Source organism: Triturus cristatus, chromosome 3_2 (assembly GCF_964204655.1).
Source record: "Triturus cristatus chromosome 3_2, aTriCri1.1, whole genome shotgun sequence".
In the NCBI taxonomy this organism is placed as follows: domain Eukaryota; kingdom Metazoa; phylum Chordata; class Amphibia; order Caudata; family Salamandridae; genus Triturus; species Triturus cristatus.
The window spans coordinates 1238098107-1238119344 of record NC_140584.1 but is presented as its reverse complement, the minus strand read 5'-3'; the positions used below and the strand labels follow the sequence as shown (position 1 = coordinate 1238119344).

General features: G+C 43.8%; 1 protein-coding gene across 1 annotated transcript in view; it reads left to right on the top strand.

The window, feature by feature from the left end:
- LOC146859554 (CD5 antigen-like) overlaps window positions 1-21238 on the top strand; it is a 534324-nt gene that overhangs the window by 56069 nt on the left and 457017 nt on the right. Inside the window, exon 2 of the mRNA XM_085650253.1 lies at window positions 3800-4114. Within this exon, the coding sequence (XP_085506379.1) occupies window positions 3800-4114 (315 nt within the window). The remainder of the gene's footprint in view (window positions 1-3799; window positions 4115-21238) is intronic.

The window sequence follows — 21238 nt, the reverse complement described above, 5'->3', positions numbered from 1 at the left end:
ATTGTGGGATGTCGCACTCTTACTATCACTCTGGGATGCCGCACTCTTACTATCATTGTGGGATGCTTCACTCTTACTATTATTGAGGGGATGCTGCACTCTCACTATTATTGTGGGATGCCGCACTCTTACTATCATTGTGGGATGCCGCACTCCTACTATCATTGTGGGATGCAGCACTCTTACTATCATTGTGGGATGCTTCACTCTTACTATTATTGAGGGGATGCTGCACTCTCACTATCATTGTGGGATGCCGCACTCTCACTATCATTGTGGGATGCCGCACTCCTACTATCATTGTGGGATGCAGCACTCTTACTATCATTGTGGGATGCTGCACTCTTACTATCACTCTGGGATGCCGCACTCTCACTATCATTGTGGGATGCCGCACTCTTACTATCACTGTGGGATGCCGCACTCTCACTATCATTGTGGGATGCCGCACTCTTACTATCAATTCAATTCAATTCAATTGTTCTTTATTCGATGGTTAAAAATCATCATAAAAGAGTACACATATATACAGTTAAGACAATATTAAATCAGTATACAGAACATTGAATGATTCTATGTGCAAACGAATAGTTCATTATTCCTAAACAGTCCTCATGGGTCACTTCCTGGGTCTAACAATTTAGCGAATCTAGAGTGCATGATTAATACTGACCTCTAGAGACCCTAAGTCTAAATGCAAATTTCAAAAAGCTAATCACTGCACATAATGTTAGAGGATCGCTAGCCCTTTGTAAAAAGGTCAGTGCCTCCATGGCTCGAGTATATCTTGCCTTTTTCAAGATATCTTTTATAAATCTACGTCTAGGGGTGGTATAAAAGGGACATAAAAGTACAAAATGAAGGGTGTCCTGCGGAGACTTATTGTCGCAGCCGCAGGCACCCTTCTGCTCAATTGATTTACTAAAACCTGCTGGTTCAGCTAATAAATATGGTAAAAGATTGAGCCTAAAACGAGTCATTAAAAACCTCTCTTGAGCATTAAAAAGAACACAAAGGTACGGTTCCATCCCAGCGGTGGTTTCAAGCCTTCTGTATATGCTCACAGTGGGTTTACTTCCTTCTAGAGTACTCCTGGCTAATGCTTTTGATTCCAAAAAAATTCTCTTTAATTTAAACTTATCCTGAGCATTAATCAGTGAAGGATTTAAAAACAATTCATGGTGACCCAGACTTTCTAGAGTGGTCTTTACGTAATGGATCCATGGGATTTTCAAGTGTTTGTCTCTGCCCAAACAATCTTGTATGATCATCCTGCTTAATGCAGCATCAGGGTTTGACCAAATTCTGATCCAGGCTAGAATTGGTCGAAGGTTGATCAAGTCCTCTAGATAGGGTCTTCCAAGTTCTTTATGGACAATGAAGGCTGATGTGCTGTTGGGGACTTTCAGTATTGACCGAAATATCTTATTTTCTTCAGTTTGCAAGCCATCCATATTTGCGAATCCCCATACTTCTGAGCCGTACGTGGTTTTTGGGCGACACATTGAATCGTACAAATTCATGGTTTGTTCTGGGGCCCAGCGGCCGACTTTTCTCCCATAACCAGAAATTGCACCAAAGGATGCCACCAATTTCCCGGATCTTTCTTGTACGAGGGGTGTGAATTTTAAAGACTCGTCAAAAAGCACCCCTAGATAAGAAAATGTTGGACCCTTTCAAGAATATGGGATTCAATTCTGTAGGTAAAGCCAGTCCTTGGCTTATTGCCTGCTGTCATTACATATGATTTTTTTAAATTGACAGACAAGTCTATTGCCTCCATGAATTTGACGAACCCATCAATGAGGATCTGCAAGCTTTTCTGGGTCCGTGCCAAAAGCACCGCATCATCTGCGTACAATAACACTGGGATGTTACGTGAGCCTACCCTTGGGCAATCTGCGTTTAAATTAATAAGGGATTGTTCCAAGCTGTTAATGTACAATGAGAACAAAAAAGGAGCTAAAATACATCCCTGCCTCACCCCACTTGTGCAGTTAAAAGATTCTGTCAGTCCCCCATCTTTGTTATAACGAACCCGTGCAGAGGTTTCTCTATGCAATTCCCTCAATATGTGGATTATCCCAGGGTCGATTCCGAGTTGGGTCATCATTACCCATAACTTGTTCCTATTGACGTGGTCAAACGCAGCGGCCAAGTCCATGAACCCCAGGTACATAGTTCATTGTTGGATGCCGCACTCTTACTACCCTTGTGGGATGCCGCACTCTTACTACCCTTGTGGGATGCTGCACTCTTACTATCATTGTTGGATGCCGCACTCTTACTATCCTTGTGGGATGTCGCACTCTTACTATCCTTGTGGGATGTCGCACTTTTACTATCCTTGTGGGATGTCGCACTCTTACTATCATTGTTGGATGCCGCACTCTTACTATCCTTGTGTGATGTCGCACTCTTACTATCATTGTGGGATGCCTCACTCTTAGTATCACTGAGGGATACACACTCATACTATCCTTGTGGGATGTCGCACTCTTACTATCACTGTGGGATGCCGCACTCTTACTATCCTTGTGGGATGTCGCACTTTTACTATCTTTGTGGGATGCCTCACTCTTACTATCATTGTGGGATGCTGCACTCTTACTATCATTGTTGGATGCTGCACTCTTACTATCCTTGTGGGGTCTCGCACTCTTACTATCCTTGTCGGATGCCATACTCTTACTATCCTTGTGGGATGTCGCACTCTTACTATCATTGTTGGATGCCGCACTCTTACTACCCTTGTGGGATGTCGCACTCTTACTATCCTTGTGGGATGCTGCACTCTTACTATCATTGTTGGATGCCGCACTCTTACTATCATTGTGGGATGCCTCACTCTTAGTATCACTGAGGGATACACACTCATACTATCCTTGTGGGATGTCGCACTCTTACTATCACTGTGGGATGCCGCACTCTTACTATCCTTGTGGGTTGCCTCACTCTTACTATCTTTGTGGGATGCCTCACTCTTACTATCCGCCACACTCTTACTATCACTGTGGGATGCCACACTCTTACTCTCATTGCGGTATGCCATACTCTTAATATCATTATGGGATGCCACACTCTTACTACCATTGAGGGATGCTTCATTCTTACTATCACTGTAGGATGTCGCACTCTTACTATCCTTGTGGGATGTCGCACTCTTACTGTCCTTGTGGGATGCCACACTCTTACTTTCCTTGTGGGATGTCGCACTCTTACTATCCTTGTGGGATGCCTCACTCTTACTATCATTGTGGGATGCTGCACTCATACTATCATTATTGGATGCCGCACTCTTACTATCCTTGTGGGATGTCACACTCTTACTATCATTGTGGGATGCTGCACTCTTACTATCCTTGTGGGATGTCACACTCTTACTATCATTGTGGGATGCCGCACTCTTACTATCCTTGTGGGATGTTGTACTCTTACTATCACTGAGGGATCTACACTCTTACTATCATTATGGGATGCCACACTCTTACTATTTAGTTATAATTCAACTGAGCTTGAATAGACTGTGAATTTTATTACATTTTGCAGCTGTTTTTGCTCTATTTATTCATCTGTTCACAATGAACCACAAAGAGACTGGGCCTATGTTACTTTTGTTTGGCATTTGTATTGATATTTTCCCATTGTACATGTAGTGTTTTATCTAATGATTTGCAATGATTTTGATTAATCGTGCAAAAATAAAGAACCATGAACCTTTCAAACATATGTATAATGTTGACACATTACCTGATTGTGCGACTCTTGCTTGATATCTGTCCACTTATGCTGTTTCCAGGTCCTGATGAGGTCCGGTTGGTGAACGGCGCCTCTCTCTGCTCCGGAAGAGTGGAGGTCAGGCACAATGGTGTGTGGGGGACGGTGTGTGATGATTCCTGGGATCTGAATGATGCTTCAGTTGTCTGCAGACAGCTCGGATGTATTTCAGCGGAAGAACATGAGTACAATCCAACATTCGGAAAGAGTTCTCTGCCTGTTGTCATGAGTAATGTCCAATGCAGAGGAGATGAGGCTGCTCTATGGAAGTGCCCACAACAAGGCTGGGAGCACAATACCTGTCCTACAGGAAGGGACGCTGGGGTGACCTGCACAGGTAAGAAATGGAAACCAAGTGAAATAAAGTTATCTTTTCTCAAGAAATGTAATGAACGTACACTGTAAACACATATTTGAGGCTAGATGCAAAGTGAAAGATTGCAACAAGCAATATACTCTGACTGCAATAACTACAGGTGTAAGTTCTAGACTGGCTAACCCTCTGAAAACTCACAGATTTGCATCAAACTTAGAGGCAGCAGACACCCTGACACCGGCACTGTGGCACCGACTCTCATTTCTGCACAGAATAAACAGAGCACTCGCTTGCCAGCATCAACACACAGATTTGGCACTACTGAACAGCATTCTGCACATAGCTGCTAGATTTGTCTGGAAGTAGGGTTCTGGATATGCCAGGAAGAGTGGCGACTTGCTGTGTGTGTGTATGGTGGTTGTAGTGTGTGTGTTGCACGGTTCTACCAGGTTGGAGAAAATGCCCGATAACCCCAGTATAAGTATGTGGATGTAAACCCACTCAAGTTACTGAAAAGCCAAGTACTGGGTACACGTTTAAATGATAAAAACAATGTTTGTTGAGGTTCTGAGCATTTGGGGCACTGAGAGAAGGATAAAAATATGAGGAGAGAGTCTGAGGGAGCGGTACAGAAATAACAAATAGCAAAGCTTATTGTGGTGATGGGTGATGTGGGATAATTAGTGATAAAGCATTATAGGCATGTTCATGTTATCCAACCGAAGAAAGCGAAATACAGCATGCTGTACATGTAACATCAACAACAATAGAAAGGGAAACAGGACACAACTTGAATAGTGATATTCTGACCATACTACAGACCACAATTGGAAATGGAGTAGTTATCGGTACAGGATATTATAGCGCCGTCTGAAGGAAAAGGGTCAAGACAGTGAGTGAATCATAGAGGTAAACGGTTAACAGGGTAAGGGGGACAGACAAAGAGCGAGGCAAATTCGGCTGGAAAGAAGACTACCTGAAAGGGATACGTAGAAGTTGTTGAAAAAGGAGTTCTCACTGCTCCGCCGGTGATAATTCCAAGCCGGCTGATCTGGGTAAAGAAAATGGTGATGAACTCCTGTTTCATCTGTTTGTACAATGCCATTTAGCGGTCACAAACCCTGCTTTTTGATACATCACATGGTTTGTGACTACTAAATAGTCTTTACAAATGTACTAATCTCATTTAGCGATTATGTGTTTAGAAATACATTACGAATCACAATTTGGAAGGGGTGTGTTTATAGCACCCCTTCAAAATTTCAATTCACAGTCCTATAGATCAATGATTTACCTTCTGTCATCTGCACAGGTAGTGGCATCACAGGATTTCCCATCATCCAACTGCAAGGAAGTGATATTAGTTGATTTCCTATCATTAATCTGCACATGAAGGGACATCACTGAATTTCCCAGCATTATTCTGCAAAGGAAGTTAAATCACTGTTTTCCCACAAAAGGTGTCTTTAAAAGAAGCAGCCAAGCAAGGAAAGTAATTTCCCATCATCCATCTGCACATGAAGTGACCTTAGTTGATTTACCATCATCCATCTGCCCAGGAAGTGACATGACTGGCTTCCTGTCAAACTGTCTTCACGTAATGGAGGCTGTAACGCAGACGTGCTGTCCCGAAAGCATGTCAAAGCCAAGCTTATCTCCAGGACCCCTAACCTTCCTCCCACCCTCCTCCCCCATCGCCATCCCACCCCACCTCACCACGCCTGAGCCCTGGTCATATCTACCAGTGCTGCTGCTGAGCTTCGCCACTCAACACTGAAGGTGCATTCTGCTGCATCATCTGCCGTTTCACCTACACTCTCCCACACCCATCTCACTCCTTCCTCACACCTCACAAACCCAACATACTCAACACACGCCCAAACATACCTGACCCCCCTACTACACCACACCACACCGCTCCATATCCTTCATACTTTTCAACATTTGCACCCTCACTAACCACACCAACGAAATTTGGGATCTGTTACACAAGCACTCACCAGACCGTCTCTTTCAGACAAAACCTTTTTAACTTCATCGTCTGCTCACGTTATTGCCATGGCAGTCCCCTGGATACAAGATCTCAGGACAAGACAAACAGACCGGCGGAATCACTGTTATCTTCAAAGAATCCATCCAATTCTCACCCACCTTGGAGAGCACCACCAGCAACATGGAACACTTGACCTTCAAACTCCTCATCATTGTGAACTACAGCCTGGGTGGCACTGTTATCTACTGCCTTCCCAACCAAGCGCCAACTTCAGTGGCACCATTGCAAATGTTGTCACCTCCCTGATTCTTGACTCAAGTGCCTTTATTTTACTTGGTGACGTCAACTACCAACTCGAGGACCTCACTGATTTCAGCACAGGCAACATCCTTGGCAGTTCGGGCTGGACTGTTGCCATGAGGCACAGGGTCAGTCTGATTTGCATATGGCCATGTCTGAACTGGGGTGGCAGAGTGGGCTAAAGAACGGTGGTGGTTTAAACCCAGATCAGTTGACTGGGGGTGAGTGCTTGCAATGTTCAACACTCCGTCCATCATTTCCTTTGGTTTTGCTTTGTTCGCCATAAGTTGGCAGGGTATGCTCAGACGTGAGTCCCTTGCTCACTTTGCCACTGGATCTAAGCAAGCCTGGCTGAAGACGTCTGAAATGCCAGAAACCGGTCCTAGGAAGTTTGTTTCCGGTCCAGGGAAGACATCGCTTGGCAGTTCGGGCTGGACTGTTGCCATGAGGCACAGGGTCAGTTTGATTTGCATATGGCCATGTCTGAACTGGGGTGGCAGAGTGGGCTAAAGAACGGAGGTGGATTAAACCCAGATCAGTTGACTGGGGGTGAGTGCTTGCAATGTTCAACACTCCGTCCATCATTTCCTTTGGTTTTGCTCCAACATCCTCGAGGGCCTGTCCAACCTCAGACTCTCTCAGTGAGTGGACCCCACACTTGCTATCAGATAACTACTAGACCCCATCTTCACCAGCTTCAGCAAACTCCCAGTAGACAAGCTGTTGGGAAGGAGAAGCCCTCTGCATGGTAAAGACGTGTACCCCTGCCCTGAGTTCCCAACTGTATTATTGTCTGGATTCCTAATGCTGACTTTTTTGTCATAGCCAAACATGGATCATGTATGTGCACCAGAACATAGGCCTGTCTCATGGTCTGCACTCATGTTGGACCGGGAGGGGCTCTTAAAGTACTATTCTTATAGTGGTGGAAGGCTACTGTCTTCAACAGTAGGTAAACAGCACAAGTGCAGTGGTGGCAGTATACCCTGTGATGTTTATAAGTAGTGACCAGATCTTTTTATCATCATAACTTTGCATGTGTAGATTTAGAATTAAAATACTTCTTTTGTGGAAATATGGATTTTTATGATCAGTTATGTCCCCTATCTTGGACCCCAACGGTTTCATGTATAAATCACAAGTACATGTATGTTCCCTCCAGTTCCAGTTATGAAGACGCAAACACATGTGCGTCCACCGCCAACATGTCCTCTTTCAGATCCGCCATGAATGGGCCGGATATTCCATTCCTAAGTACGAAAGGCCACCGGCTTTATATGGTTCACTTATGACATTTTACAGTCCAGGCAAGTAGGCCCTGAGTCTGCCATCGAGCCTTTTCCTGCTTTCTGCCTCTGAAAGCTCCAGTCCGAGCTCGCATCTGTATCCATGAACTTTGTCCTACTCCCTGCGCAGCTAACGGTGCCTGACATCAGCCTGTTGCCTGCCAAAAACTGTATTTCACCTTCGAAATTATCTGCTCCGCTCCCTACCCAATGCATTCCTGTCTAGTAGTTTAAGTAAACATTCTTCCAGCTACCGAGCAAAAAGCCCGGCTTCTCTGTCATTATGCAAGTAATTCATAGCCCTGTTACTATGGAAGATTCCTGCCCTCGCATCTAGTGTAGACACTTAGACGCTTGTACACGCACTCACAGTCAGTATAGTCAGTATAGAATAAGATTCTACTCTAAGAGACCTCTCTTTTGGATAACATAGTTCTTTAAACATAGGATGTTAGATATGATTTGGGATTAGGTTGACTTGACCCTCCAGACTTCTGTCGCCACATGTAGAGCTAAATGTCAAGTCCCCTTCACCCCCTAGTTGCACGACAATCACACGTCATGCTGCTGCGCGCGCATTTCTGCCAAGTATTTCTGCTGACATTGCGAAATTCTTTTATGGTACCACCCTATTATGACATCATACCTGATGACGTTCTTTAGTTACGCCCAGTTACACCCACTTTTGCTACACATGTATGTTTTATCTTTACTATCAATTGTTACGCCTCCTGCATTTGCTTCACTGTAATGCCTATTGTATAAAAATGATTACTTATCAATAAAGTACGGTCTTCACTTCCTGAACCTTCGTGGTGATGGAATATGGAGCTCATCGATTTAAATTGATTATGGAATAAAGCCCGTTCCGAACCTCTAATACCACGGATTCTGCCTCTTATTTTACTGAGCTATTGTTATAGATTTTCCGCATCAAATTAAGTTCCGGTAATTAAATTATTTACCACATAAATGGCGCCCGAACAGGGACACTTTCTCATCTCACGCGCCGGCGGTGCGTTGCAGGCCCGGTCTCCTGTCACAGCTGGACGGACAACAACGCGTACCCACAGGATTTCCTGTATCTCCCTCCTGCCGAGCGGGGGTAACTGAGGCTGCGATCAACACCCAGACGAGGCGGTGAGAAGTGCGAAGTATCCCGACCAGAGCCTAGCTGAGAGAGCAAGATCCGAGGTATACAGAGGCCCACCAGTTTCCGAAGTTTCCGAAGTTTCGAGTCGAGTCCAGTCCGGTTCAAGTTCAGTTCAGTTCCGAGGCCTTCCGTTCCGAGCTACCCGGTGAGTACCATTATCGGGGAGGCGTTTTGACGTGCACATAGGTTGTGCCGGTCAAGACGGGTTTGGGTACACAAATCCGGTCTGCACTGTTTCAGCAGTGTATCTGTACTGTTTAGCAGTATATCAAGTATGTCTAGTATATAATTCAGAATTTATCTAGTTAATACCGAGTATTATGCTTAGTGACTAGTTCCCTAAATGACCATCATTGTTTATTCATTAAATGTTAAATGTTAAAATGTTTTAAATACGTTCTGTATATTGTGGTGTGAATGACTGTTCATTATTGTGTTTTATGGTATTAAACGTGTTCAAAATTAGGTATCAGATCAGTTCTCAAATATGCCGCTCTTTTCGAAATTAAGACAGATCAAAACCAGAAAAGGGGTACTCGAAGAAGCTGTTCCCATTCCTCCTAGGGACACTCCAGGGTACTTTATGTATCATAAACATGGCCTAGATGCCATATTATTTCTTGATCTATGGGTAGACTACACCAAGGAATTACCAGAAAGTCAGAGGCGGCCCGCAGCTGGGACCTGGGATGCAGATTGCATCGTGAAAGTAGAGAAAGAATTATGGAAAAAGAAAGCTAGACAATCACAGAAAGACGCCATTGAATTATGGCGTAAAGAATCGTATAGACGTACAGAAAAAGCACGTAGACAGGAAGAGAAGAGTAAGGAGAATTCAAATAAAGTTCGAGAAAGTGTATTAATTGAAGAAGGTACTCGAGTAAAGTCAGAACAAACAGACAGACAAAGAAATGCCCTTGTGAATGGCATGTATCCTCTTCTGGCCGAAGGATTACCTAAGGCTACTCCGGAAATACCAAAAGACTTGCCACCCCCATTGTTTCCGATAAAAGTACATCCCAAAGGGCATCCCAGAACAGCAGAGGATGTTTTTCTTTCCTCTTATTTAGACGACGCAGCTCCCGAGTATGCTAATGCTGCGCCACATAGACCGTCCACCGAGGGGGTTCAACGCCAAGACCCTCCTTCGTCTGTACCTCTGCAACAGCAAACTCCGACACAAGTTCCGGCAAGCACATCTGTTTCTACATCCGCATCCACACCTATGGTTGCTATATCCCGTTCAACGAATCCTTTCACATCCAGCACCCCAGGTGGTGCTACCGGAGGTACATCAAGCATTTTTTCTACGCCACCCAGAACAAATAAACTTTCCTTTCAAGAATTAGCCTACCAACGTACACCCAAACTAGTAACTCCCAACACGCTCAAGGAACTTCTAATAGACTGTAGATATGACCCTGTGCCCGGAAAAGGGGACGAAATGATGCTGGCATCATTACGTATCCGACGAGCTGCAATATATTTAGGGAAGCTACCAGGAATGACTGCACATTTAGAAAATATATATCATTTTGTTCAATCAGGGCGAGATCCTGAGAGTATTACCAGAGCCATGGAGTACCAAAAGGTGGAAATACAGGGGGAACTGTTACGTTTCCTCATAAACTGTGTGATCAGAAATCAAGATCAACCAGGGGTAAATCCGGAAGAAGTGCAGATTCTTACCACATGGGGTAAGAATATATCAGAGGGGAGACATGATAAACGATCATGCATAGTAGCTATGAGCCGAAAGATCCGCAAAGAAATAGAACGAATACACGAGGAAAGATTAGCAGTAGACGAACCTGAACAAACCGAGGACGAGGAAGAATTAGAACTGCCCACAGGACAGTTAGAAACCATGGCCTATGTAGGTAGAGGAAGATCTTGCAATAATACTAGATGCTTTACTGATCCGATATGTCCGATACGTCCAGATAATAACAGAAAATTCCAAACTCCTATAATAAATATAAGGTCCCCCGAACATTCATTCCAAGCCGCTGACAAATTACTCCGAGAACGAAGGGGTTATCATATACTCGATTCCATGGACGAACAAGAATTAGCCAGGTCAGCCGTTCACTGGGTTGATAGTCCTGGAAAATATGGTGATGATACACTAGCACATACGTTTTAGAACCTCGCCCCAGATGAACAGCGTTTAGCTGGTATCTATATGATTCAACAACTCCTTATATTATATAAAAGCCAACACTCTGATCCTGGCCCCTTACCTGATATATTGACTGAATTACTCACGAATAAATGGAGAGGTTCCGGTACTAAGTTAATTAGAGAAATACTAGAATCTAGAAGACAGTATATTCTTTTTGTATGTCCTGAACATGTCTCATTGCCCATCAAGGAAAGAACGACGTATTACATGGATAGACAAAATCCCTTACGAGAAGTGCACCCGATAAAGGGTGATGACAATGAGTTTAAACGTGTGTTTGTATACACACCCATATCTAAAATAGAACTATTAGAAATGAAGAAAGTGGTACCCAGTCATGATAAAGACCCAGCAGGTTTCCATCGTGAAATTAAAGATATGTTACTCATGGGAGAATATACCTACCCCGACATTATGACAATATTGAAGGTATTAATGCCTGCGGGCATTTACGAAAAACTCAAGGAAAAGGATTGGGAGGTGGGAGACCAGAAGATAGATTGGACAGCATTAGAAAACGAAGAAAAAGCTCGAGGTCCAGGTTCAGGGCTCGGGGACAAGATCAAAGCACTACCAGGTCTACTAGTACAGGTACTGCCACGTTTATTAACTATGAAAAAGGAAGACTGGGGTGCAATCTCAGCCTGTAAACAAAAATCAGATGAAGACACTAGTGATTTCTATTCCCGATTTGAGAAATGTTTTGGTATAAATAGTGGAATAAAAGCAAGTAGCGAGTCGTATCCACACCTATTTGTGACAAAGTTAGTTGAAAATGCCTTGCCCCAAGTTAAGAATAGAATATTGAAGTTCGAGAGTACCTGGCAAGGTAACACTCCATCACAAATGTTACAAATGCTACAGTACCATCACAATAGGATTAGAGAAGAACAAGAACATGAACATAGACGCATGAAAGACACGAAAATGAAAATGCTAGTTTCCCAGACAGTGCCAGTTGACGGTCATAAGAAGGGTATAACACAGTCCAGTGTTTCAACAGGTCCTGTTAAAGGGACGTGCAACTATTGTAAACAGCCAGGTCATTATGTACACGATTGTCCAGTTTTAAAACATAATATTGCCATAGGTAACGCAAAAGAAAGACCACGACCAATTAGACAGGATCAGAACCAACAAGGAGCCCCGCAGCATGCACAGTCCATGCCAGCTCCGCAACAGTCTATGCCAGCTCCGCCATCGCAGCCTATTGCTGCCACACAAACAACGACCCGACAGATGTATCAGACCGCACAGTATGACTATCCTGATTATCAACGATACTCATGAAACAGCCTAGAGAGGGAAGTTGGCTTACCCCTTATTGAGGTCCCTGTAGATCAAGAAGGACCTTATGTACACAGTGAACTGTTAGGTCAAGATAGAAAATTCTTACTTGATACAGGGGCAAGCCGAACAACAATAAAACGTAGTGAAGTTCCAGGGGCACCCCTCTCAGGCACACAGAATATTTCCCTTGGTTTTTCAGGAAAACCGATCATTAACGAAGTAACACAGCCTCTTCCACTTACGATTGGTCCCTTGACACGAACTACAGATTTATTACTTACTAAATCATGTCCAGAAAACTTGTTAGGCATAAAACCTTTGAAAGCTCTAGGAGCTATTATATGTTGTTCTCCGGAAGGAGTAAGATTGTTTTTACGTGATTTCAAAGGGCACTACGTGTCCCGAGACATGGATCACCGACTACAGACTTTACCGACACATTTATGGGCACAAGGCCCTACAGATGTTGGTTGCATGAACATTACACCATATAGAGTCACACTAAAGGCAGGAGTGGTACTTCCACGAATGCGACAATACAAGTTACCCCCAGATGCTGTAGTGGCTTTACTACAAATCATTGACGAGCTTATTACCCAAGGAGTGGTTGTGGAAACTGACTCCAATGTATGTAATTCACCGATAATTCCGATTCTTAAACGAACCGATCCAACAGCCCCGCCAGTATATCGATTGGTTATTGATCTGCGCGAATTAAATAAATGCATAGTACCACAATACCCCGTAGTCCCAGACATTTCTTCATTACTGACAGCCATTGATTCCGAAGCAACATTCTTTACTGTAATTGATCTCAAGAATGCCTTCTTCAGCGTCCCCATAGATCCGGAAAGCCAATACTTGTTCGGATTTAGTTTAAATGGACGAAGCTTTAAATTCACACGCGCACCTCAGGGATTTACCGAAAGCCCCAGCATTTATAGCCAAGCACTGAAACGAGAACTCGACAGTATCCACATGCCAGTCAACACTGCCTTGCTTCAATATGTCGATGATCTGCTGATCACCGCTAGGAGCGAACCTGAATGTGAAAAAGCCTCACTGACGGTTTTACAATTTTTGGCCGAAAAGGGGCACAAGGTGTCCCCTTCTAAGCTGCAATTCTGTGTCCAGCGAGTTGTTTACCTTGGTCACTCGCTGTCCAAGGAGGGAAGGCAGCTTACATCAGATCGCATCCAGTTAATTGCAAATATGCCGATACCCAAGACACAAAAGGAGGTGCGGGCTTTCATAGGCCTCACTTCATATTGTAGGCAGTGGATCCCTCAGTATGCATTTCTAGCAAAACCACTCATTCAATTGACAACACAGGAGGCAGCCACATCGACTGTTCTCCCTTGGACTCAGGAACATACACAAGCTTTTGAAAGCCTAAAGAAAGCCTTATGCCAAGCACCTGTTTTAGCAACACCATGTTACAATAAACAGTTTACACTCTTCGTTACAGAACGCGAAGGTACTGCCTTGTCAGTACTCACACAGGAACAAGCAGGATCACACAAACCATGTGCTTATTTTTCTAGTACATTAGATCCCGTAGCTCAGGCTTTGCCTGCGTGCCTGAAATCATTGGCAGCAACAGCTTTAGCAATCAGACAAAGCGATGCCATAGTATTAGGACATCCATTGACAGTACAAGTACCACATGCAGTAGAGGTTCTCTTGAACCGCACACAAACACAACACTTGACTATAGCACGACTTACTGGTTACGAATTAACATTGTTTCAGCCACATATAGAAATCAGACGTTGTAGTACATTGAATCCTGCCACACTGTTACCTATAAATGGAACAGACCCACTAGCACATGATTGTATTGAAGTTATCACTATCACGACGAAACCCAGACAAGATTTGACAGACGTCCCATTGTCAGACCCAGACCTGACGCTGTATGTAGATGGTTCATGTATGAGAACAAGTACAGGAGAGTTAGTGGCCGCTTACGCAGTCACAACAGACACCGAAATCGTTGAAACAAATTGCATAAATACCTTGTCAGCTCAAGCCGCAGAGCTCATCGCTCTGACACAAGCCTGTATTCAAGCCACAAATAAAAGAGTCAACATATACACTGATTCACGTTATGCATTCGGAGTTGTACATGACTTCGGCGTGCTGTGGCGAGAGAGAGGTTATTTAACTTCTCACGGTGCCCACATTCAGCACGGACCCCTCATTCATGCCTTATTAGATGCAATACATCTACCCACTGCAATATCAATTATGAAATGTAAAGCTCATACGAAAGTTACTGATATCATTTCTCAAGGCAATGATCTAGCTGACAGAACAGCTAAACAGACTGCTCAAACTCAAACATCCGACATGACAAAGACAATAGTCCTGACACCAACATATTGCATGACGGTTAAGGATCCCGCTCTTGACGTAATCGACATACAGACACATGCTACACCAGACGAAATAAAGAAATGGACTGAATTAGGAGGGATCCAAACGGACCAAGGATGGATGACGAAGGAAAAATCTGTGTGGTTCCTTCCTGATTCAATGGTCCAAGTCGTTATTAACACTGTACATAGTCCAGCACATCTAGGAGAAAAAGCTATGCTAGACAGCATCCAACACATTTGGTTCAACAAACATTTACGAGCAGCAGCTAAACAAAAAGTCCGTACCTGTATGATCTGTTGTCAGTTTAACCCAGGTAAAAGCATTCCCGTAGAGCAGGGTGGATTTCAGCCTCCTGATCACCCTTTTGAAGTCCTCCAGATGGATTATATCCAGATGGAACGATGTCGAGGATTCAAATATGTTCTCGTAGTTGTCTGTGCTCTTTCCCGTTGGACAGAGGCATACCCGGTTTCAGATTACACTGCCCCGACTACTGCCAAACAGTTAGTTCGAGAATTCTTCCCATGGTACGGTTTACCACGTGTTGTCTACTCAGATAACGGCCAGCCGTTCTCATCCGAATTAATGAAACACGTTTCACTTTTGTTAGGTTATCAGTGGAAATTTCACTGTGTCCGACACCCCGAGGCAGCAGGTCTCGTGGAAAGACATAACCAGACCCTGAAAATTAGATTGTCCAAAATTTGTAGAGAGAAAGGTGTCGACTGGGTAGTAGCCTTACCCGTTGCACTCTTTTACATGAGAATGGTAGCACACTCTCGAACAGGGCTATCCCCGTATGAGGTGATCTTCGGTAGACCACCAAATATGTGGGGGACGCCTATACCACGCAAAATAACTGATATTGACTGTAATATGCTGACAGATTACTTGGCTTCCTTGATGTCTGCACTACAATCTTGTCGTTCACAGGTAGCTGCAGCCTTTCCCGACAACACCGAGGTGAAACCCCATGACGTAATTCCAGGGGATTTGGTTTTAGTGAGGAACTTTCATCGGAAGTCTCAGCTGGATCCTAGGTGGAAGTCGCCTCAGCTCGTACTGCTAACGACGAGGACAGCCGTAAAGATCGAAGGACGAAAAGGCTGGATACATTCAAGTCATATCAAGAAATTTCATGGACTACCGTCAGACGTAAACGACACACCTTGCGTGTCTTCCTCGAGGGACTCTAAACTCCCTTTGGTTGAACTGAATAGCCATGAACAATACAAACTAAAACTTAGGTCTAACAAGTCAGGCAATTTGATTGTTTAAGTCCTCTCCAAGGTGAATCGGTCGAATTTGTCTCTGACATGTACTCCTTAGACCTGTGTAGAGAAAGAAACAAAAGGATAAAGCTGAAACGACATGCGTACTGTAAATCACTGCGTAGTCATTGCACAGTGACGTTATTAATTTTGTTTTTCTTAAGTCTTTTAATAATTACTGCAAGTATATTGGTGCACACATATTATCCTATTTCTAGACATGTTTATAATGTTACTGCTGAACATTCTTTTAGTGAATTACCTCCGCATGAGTTGTCTTATAGATTTGCGCTGCGCAATAACACTTTTATTAGTATGTTACATCATTCCCATCAGGTTAGCAATGCTACAAATTGTTGGATATGTGGTCGACTCCCTCCCTATCAGAACTATAAAGGAATTCTACCTCTCTTTCCATACCCGTTCACACACAACGGCTCCTGTGGAGCATGGTTTAGTTTAATTAATTCCCTAGATTCGAATTCTGCAGTTTACCAGAATAACTGGGTATGGGGAAATTTGAACTTAGTTTTACTCAAAGTCTGCCACCCCAACAAGGAGGGACTTCCCAAAAGAACAGGAACTGATCTAGAAAATGAAGTATATGGATTAGGTAATTTTACGCTCAATCTCATGATCTTGAATGTCGAATCCGAAGCTACTCCAATGTTGCCCGCCATGTCAGTATTTCCAGTAAAAGGTGAATTATGTGTAAGAAAGAATGGTTCCATACATATGGGCCATAGTAGATGCACCACTGTAATAGAAATTAGTGATCAAGGCAAGTCTACATTTAGAGCTTCCCGCCATTCCTACTTCATATGTGGTCAGACGGCATACATACGTTTGCCACTAGATTGGGATGGTACCTGCTACATCGGATTCCTTTTGCCACCTGTTTTCCTAGCTCCTCCTGATTATCACAGAAACACTCATTTAGTACACAATAGAGAAAGGAGAGATCTCCCAATAGTCGATTACACTGAGACCGCATGGGAAAAATACACAGATTTCAATAAAGGTCTTTTTCCCTATATAGGTACAGTTACCAATAGTAAGCTGATACGTAGATTAACTAGAACCCTTGAAGCAGTAGTGAACGAAACTATTTCCGCCTTAGGCAATTTAACAGAAGAGCAGTCTGCTATGCGGATTGTTGTGCTTCAAAATCGTCTTGTCCTTGACGTCATCCTGGCCGATAGGGGCGGAGCTTGTAGGGTCATCGGATCAAGTTGTTGCATTTTCATACCAGAAAATTCGCCATCTGTATATAAAGCCATAACTCGCCTTCATAATATTGTAAGCCAGATACACCAGAATCCAGGCACCTGGACTTGGTCCGGTTGGTTTTGGAGTGTATTATCTACCGTTGGATGGAAGGTCCTATCCTTCCTAGGTATTGGCTTTCTCATACTATTCAGTTGCTGTCTATGTATACAATGTGGACCAGCGATCTGTGGTCTGTGTGCCACATCGTGTATTCCACCACCAAGATTTCATTCATCCCAGAAGAAGAAAGAAGAACAAATGATGCTATATGAACAGATCGATGGATTGATGAAGATTGATATCTCTTGACGGGCAAGTAGGGGACAAGGAGGGAATGTGGAAATATGGATTTTTATGATCAGTTATGTCCCCTATCTTGGACCCCAACGGTTTCATGTATAAATCACAAGTACATGTATGTTCCCTCCAGTTCCAGTTATGAAGACGCAAACACATGTGCGTCCACCGCCAACATGTCCTCTTTCAGATCCGCCATGAATGGGCCGGATATTCCATTCCTAAGTACGAAAGGCCACCGGCTTTATATGGTTCACTTATGACATTTTACAGTCCAGGCAAGTAGGCCCTGAGTCGAGCCTTTTCCTGCTTTCTGCCTCTGAAAGCTCCAGTCCGAGCTCGCATCTGTATCCATGAACTTTGTCCTACTCCCTGCGCAGCTAACGGTGCCTGACATCAGCCTGTTGCCTGCCAAAAACTGTATTTCACCTTCGAAATTATCTGCTCCGCTCCCTACCCAATGCATTCCTGTCTAGTAGTTTAAGTAAACATTCTTCCAGCTACCGAGCAAAAAGCCCGGCTTCTCTGTCATTATGCAAGTAATTCCTGTTACTATGGAAGATTCCTGCCCTCGCATCTAGTGTAGACACTTAGACGCTTGTACACGCACTCACAGTCAGTATAGTCAGTATAGAATAAGATTCTACTCTAAGAGACCTCTCTTTTGGATAACATAGTTCTTTAAACATAGGATGTTAGATATGATTTGGGATTAGGTTGACTTGACCCTCCAGACTTCTGTCGCCACATGTAGAGCTAAATGTCAAGTCCCCTTCACCCCCTAGTTGCACGACAATCACACGTCATGCTGCTGCGCGCGCATTTCTGCCAAGTATTTCTGCTGACATTGCGAAATTCTTTTATGGTACCACCCTATTATGACATCATACCTGATGACGTTCTTTAGTTACGCCCAGTTACACTCACTTTTGCTACGCATGTATGTTTTATCTTTACTATCAATTGTTACGCCTCCTGCATTTGCTTCACTGTAATGCCTATTGTATAAAAATGATTACTTATCAATAAAGTACGGTCTTCACTTCCTGAACCTTCGTGGTGATGGAATATGGAGCTCATCGATTTAAATTGATTATGGAATAAAGCCCGTTCCGAACCTCTAATACCACAGATTCTGCCTCTTATTTTACTGAGCTATTGTTATAGATTTTCCGCATCAAATTAAGTTCCGGTAATTAAATTATTTACCACACTTTCATAAAAAAAATATTTGGACATTAATTTATTGTGGGCGCTGCGTGCACATCGAGGTAATTTTATGTCTACTAATATGTATCGACAATTCCCTCCGAGGTAACGTTGACTGCTCAGGCTATCTTACCAATTGAGAGTCAGGTGAAGAAGGAGGCATATGACCCAACTGAGTGGGATCCATAGTAGGGTGGGCCCCAGGACAGCAGGAGAAAATGGCCCAACCACCTTGGTTAGGCCAGGTAACCCCTGCTTGCCCCATGGCCCTCTGAACGGGGTTCTGACACAAGCCCATCACAAGATCTCAGAAACATCTTGCTCTACAAACTCCTACACCACCAGCCTTGACACAAAAGCAAACTTCCCAAATCTATCTCTAACTTCAACACCTAGATCACCGCCTGTGCAGATACCCTGGTGCCTCTCAAAGCCACAACAACAAGACCACAAGAAAGCTGGAAAACATAAGAGCTCAGGATCACCAAATGCCACTGCAACATGAAGGCAGGATGACACTTAGAAGAGCATCGGCAAATCCGTCCTCAGATGCTACTATCAACCAATCAGAACCACCGAACACTCCATGGCCACCAACCTCATCGAAAGCAACTCCAACAAGACAAGGACATCTTTCCCATAGGTAAATGCTTCACCACTTCGGCAGCAAGCTGCACCAATGTAACCTCCTCTCAAGACCTAGGCACCCCGCTGTCCTCATTCTTCACAAACAAGAAACAAGATCACCAGCATCGATGAAGACCTTCATACAGCAACAGGTTACCAAATGATCTACTTGCCGGTTGGGTGCTAAGTCCCCTCCCTCAGCAATGGATTGTGATGCACCTTCATCTTGTATCAGAGTGTCTCGCCAACCTTGGTATCCAGGCAAACACTATATTAACAATCTCACCATGTGAGCATGGAGAAGATTGTATTTGTGGTGTGACACATGAAGTGACAACAGGCTGGATGATGCTAGGACCTGGGGAGGGATTGCAATCCAGATAAATATGTTACTTCGTTGTGGGGTCCAGATGAAACCTTCTGTATTACTTACTTTTACAGGAAAGTTTAAACACACGACTTGAAAAAGTCCACAGACTGAATAATTGCACACAAAGATACAGTATTCTCACTCTAGAAGCATAGGAATGCTAAAATATTTTTTCTGCAAGAAATGCACTTAAAGCCAGAAGAAATTGAAAACATTCATGGAAGACTCTACTCGGCCTCCTACCCAATCTATTCAAAGATGGAAGAAAACGGTGTTTATTGAATCCCTAGGCACCAGCAGTGGTGGATTCGCCAAGTTAACCCCTTCGACGCTCATGACGGAACGGTTCCGTCATGAGCGTCGGTTGAGCTGTGCTCATGACGGAACCGTTCCGTCATGACCACGCCCGCACAGGTAACGGTCAGCACAGCGGGGGAATCCGCCCCGCATGGAAGGGGTTAAAGGATGTTGTGAAACCTTCTATACTTATTCTAGCAATTTGGGCCGGTTACTTCAATGGCGTGACAGGAAAGGTTCAGGATCGGACCCCTCCGATGAAGAATGCTCACACTTGGTTAGTGAAACAGTTACGAGACATGCCTGTGCAGAGTGATCTAGTCAATGTTTATCCCCTGCAAAACCCAGGAGGTGGTACATGCTGTGTTTACTCTGAACCACAGAGATCATCTACAAGGATTGACCGGGTTTTTATTAGTAGGGAGAAACCTGACTAGTGTGTTGGAATGGAGAATTCGGGCAGGACTGTGACATTCCCATTTAACCTAATGCAACCAGATGATGACTCCGAGTTGAGGCCCTGGGTGATTGCGCCTTCCAATCAATTCTTTAAGAGGAGCTGAGTGTACATTTTTACATGAAAAGTAATAGGGTAGGATACTAAAATGTTATAATTACATATTGTCCTATATTAATATTGAAGCACAAATATGGACAGAAATATCAAAAGTCAAGCATATATAGGTAATTATAGGTCTATTTTTCTTAACTCTACAGTTAAACTAAATGTATGGCAATTAAAAAATTGTAAGTACAGTCACCTGCCCATAATCAGGGTTTTCAAGACTTTTCAGAAACTGAATTTGCACCAATCACCCCAAAAATCATTGATCATTAAGATAATCTAGGCAAAATCAATCTTTCTTGCCTCATGGGTGAACAGAGAAATGTTAGATTCCTGGCTCATGATGGAAGAGCTGAAAGCCTCATTATATTAATCAACATTTGTAAAGCTCGAACAATCACCCGTAAGGGTCTCTAGGCGCTGGGGTCCGTCGGGAAGATTAAGCAAGGTATTGCCCAGAGTCACATGGTGCTGGGCTAATCTGCCGCCGGCGCTGGGGATCAAACCATGATCCCCAGATTCCGAAGTCAGTCGCCCTGGCCGCGGCACCACACCTCTTCCAAATTAAATATGGCTAAAATAGTCTTTCACCGTGGTCCTTCAAACTCTTCTGAGTAGTCTTCTGTGTGGATAGATTTGAATTCTCTAAGC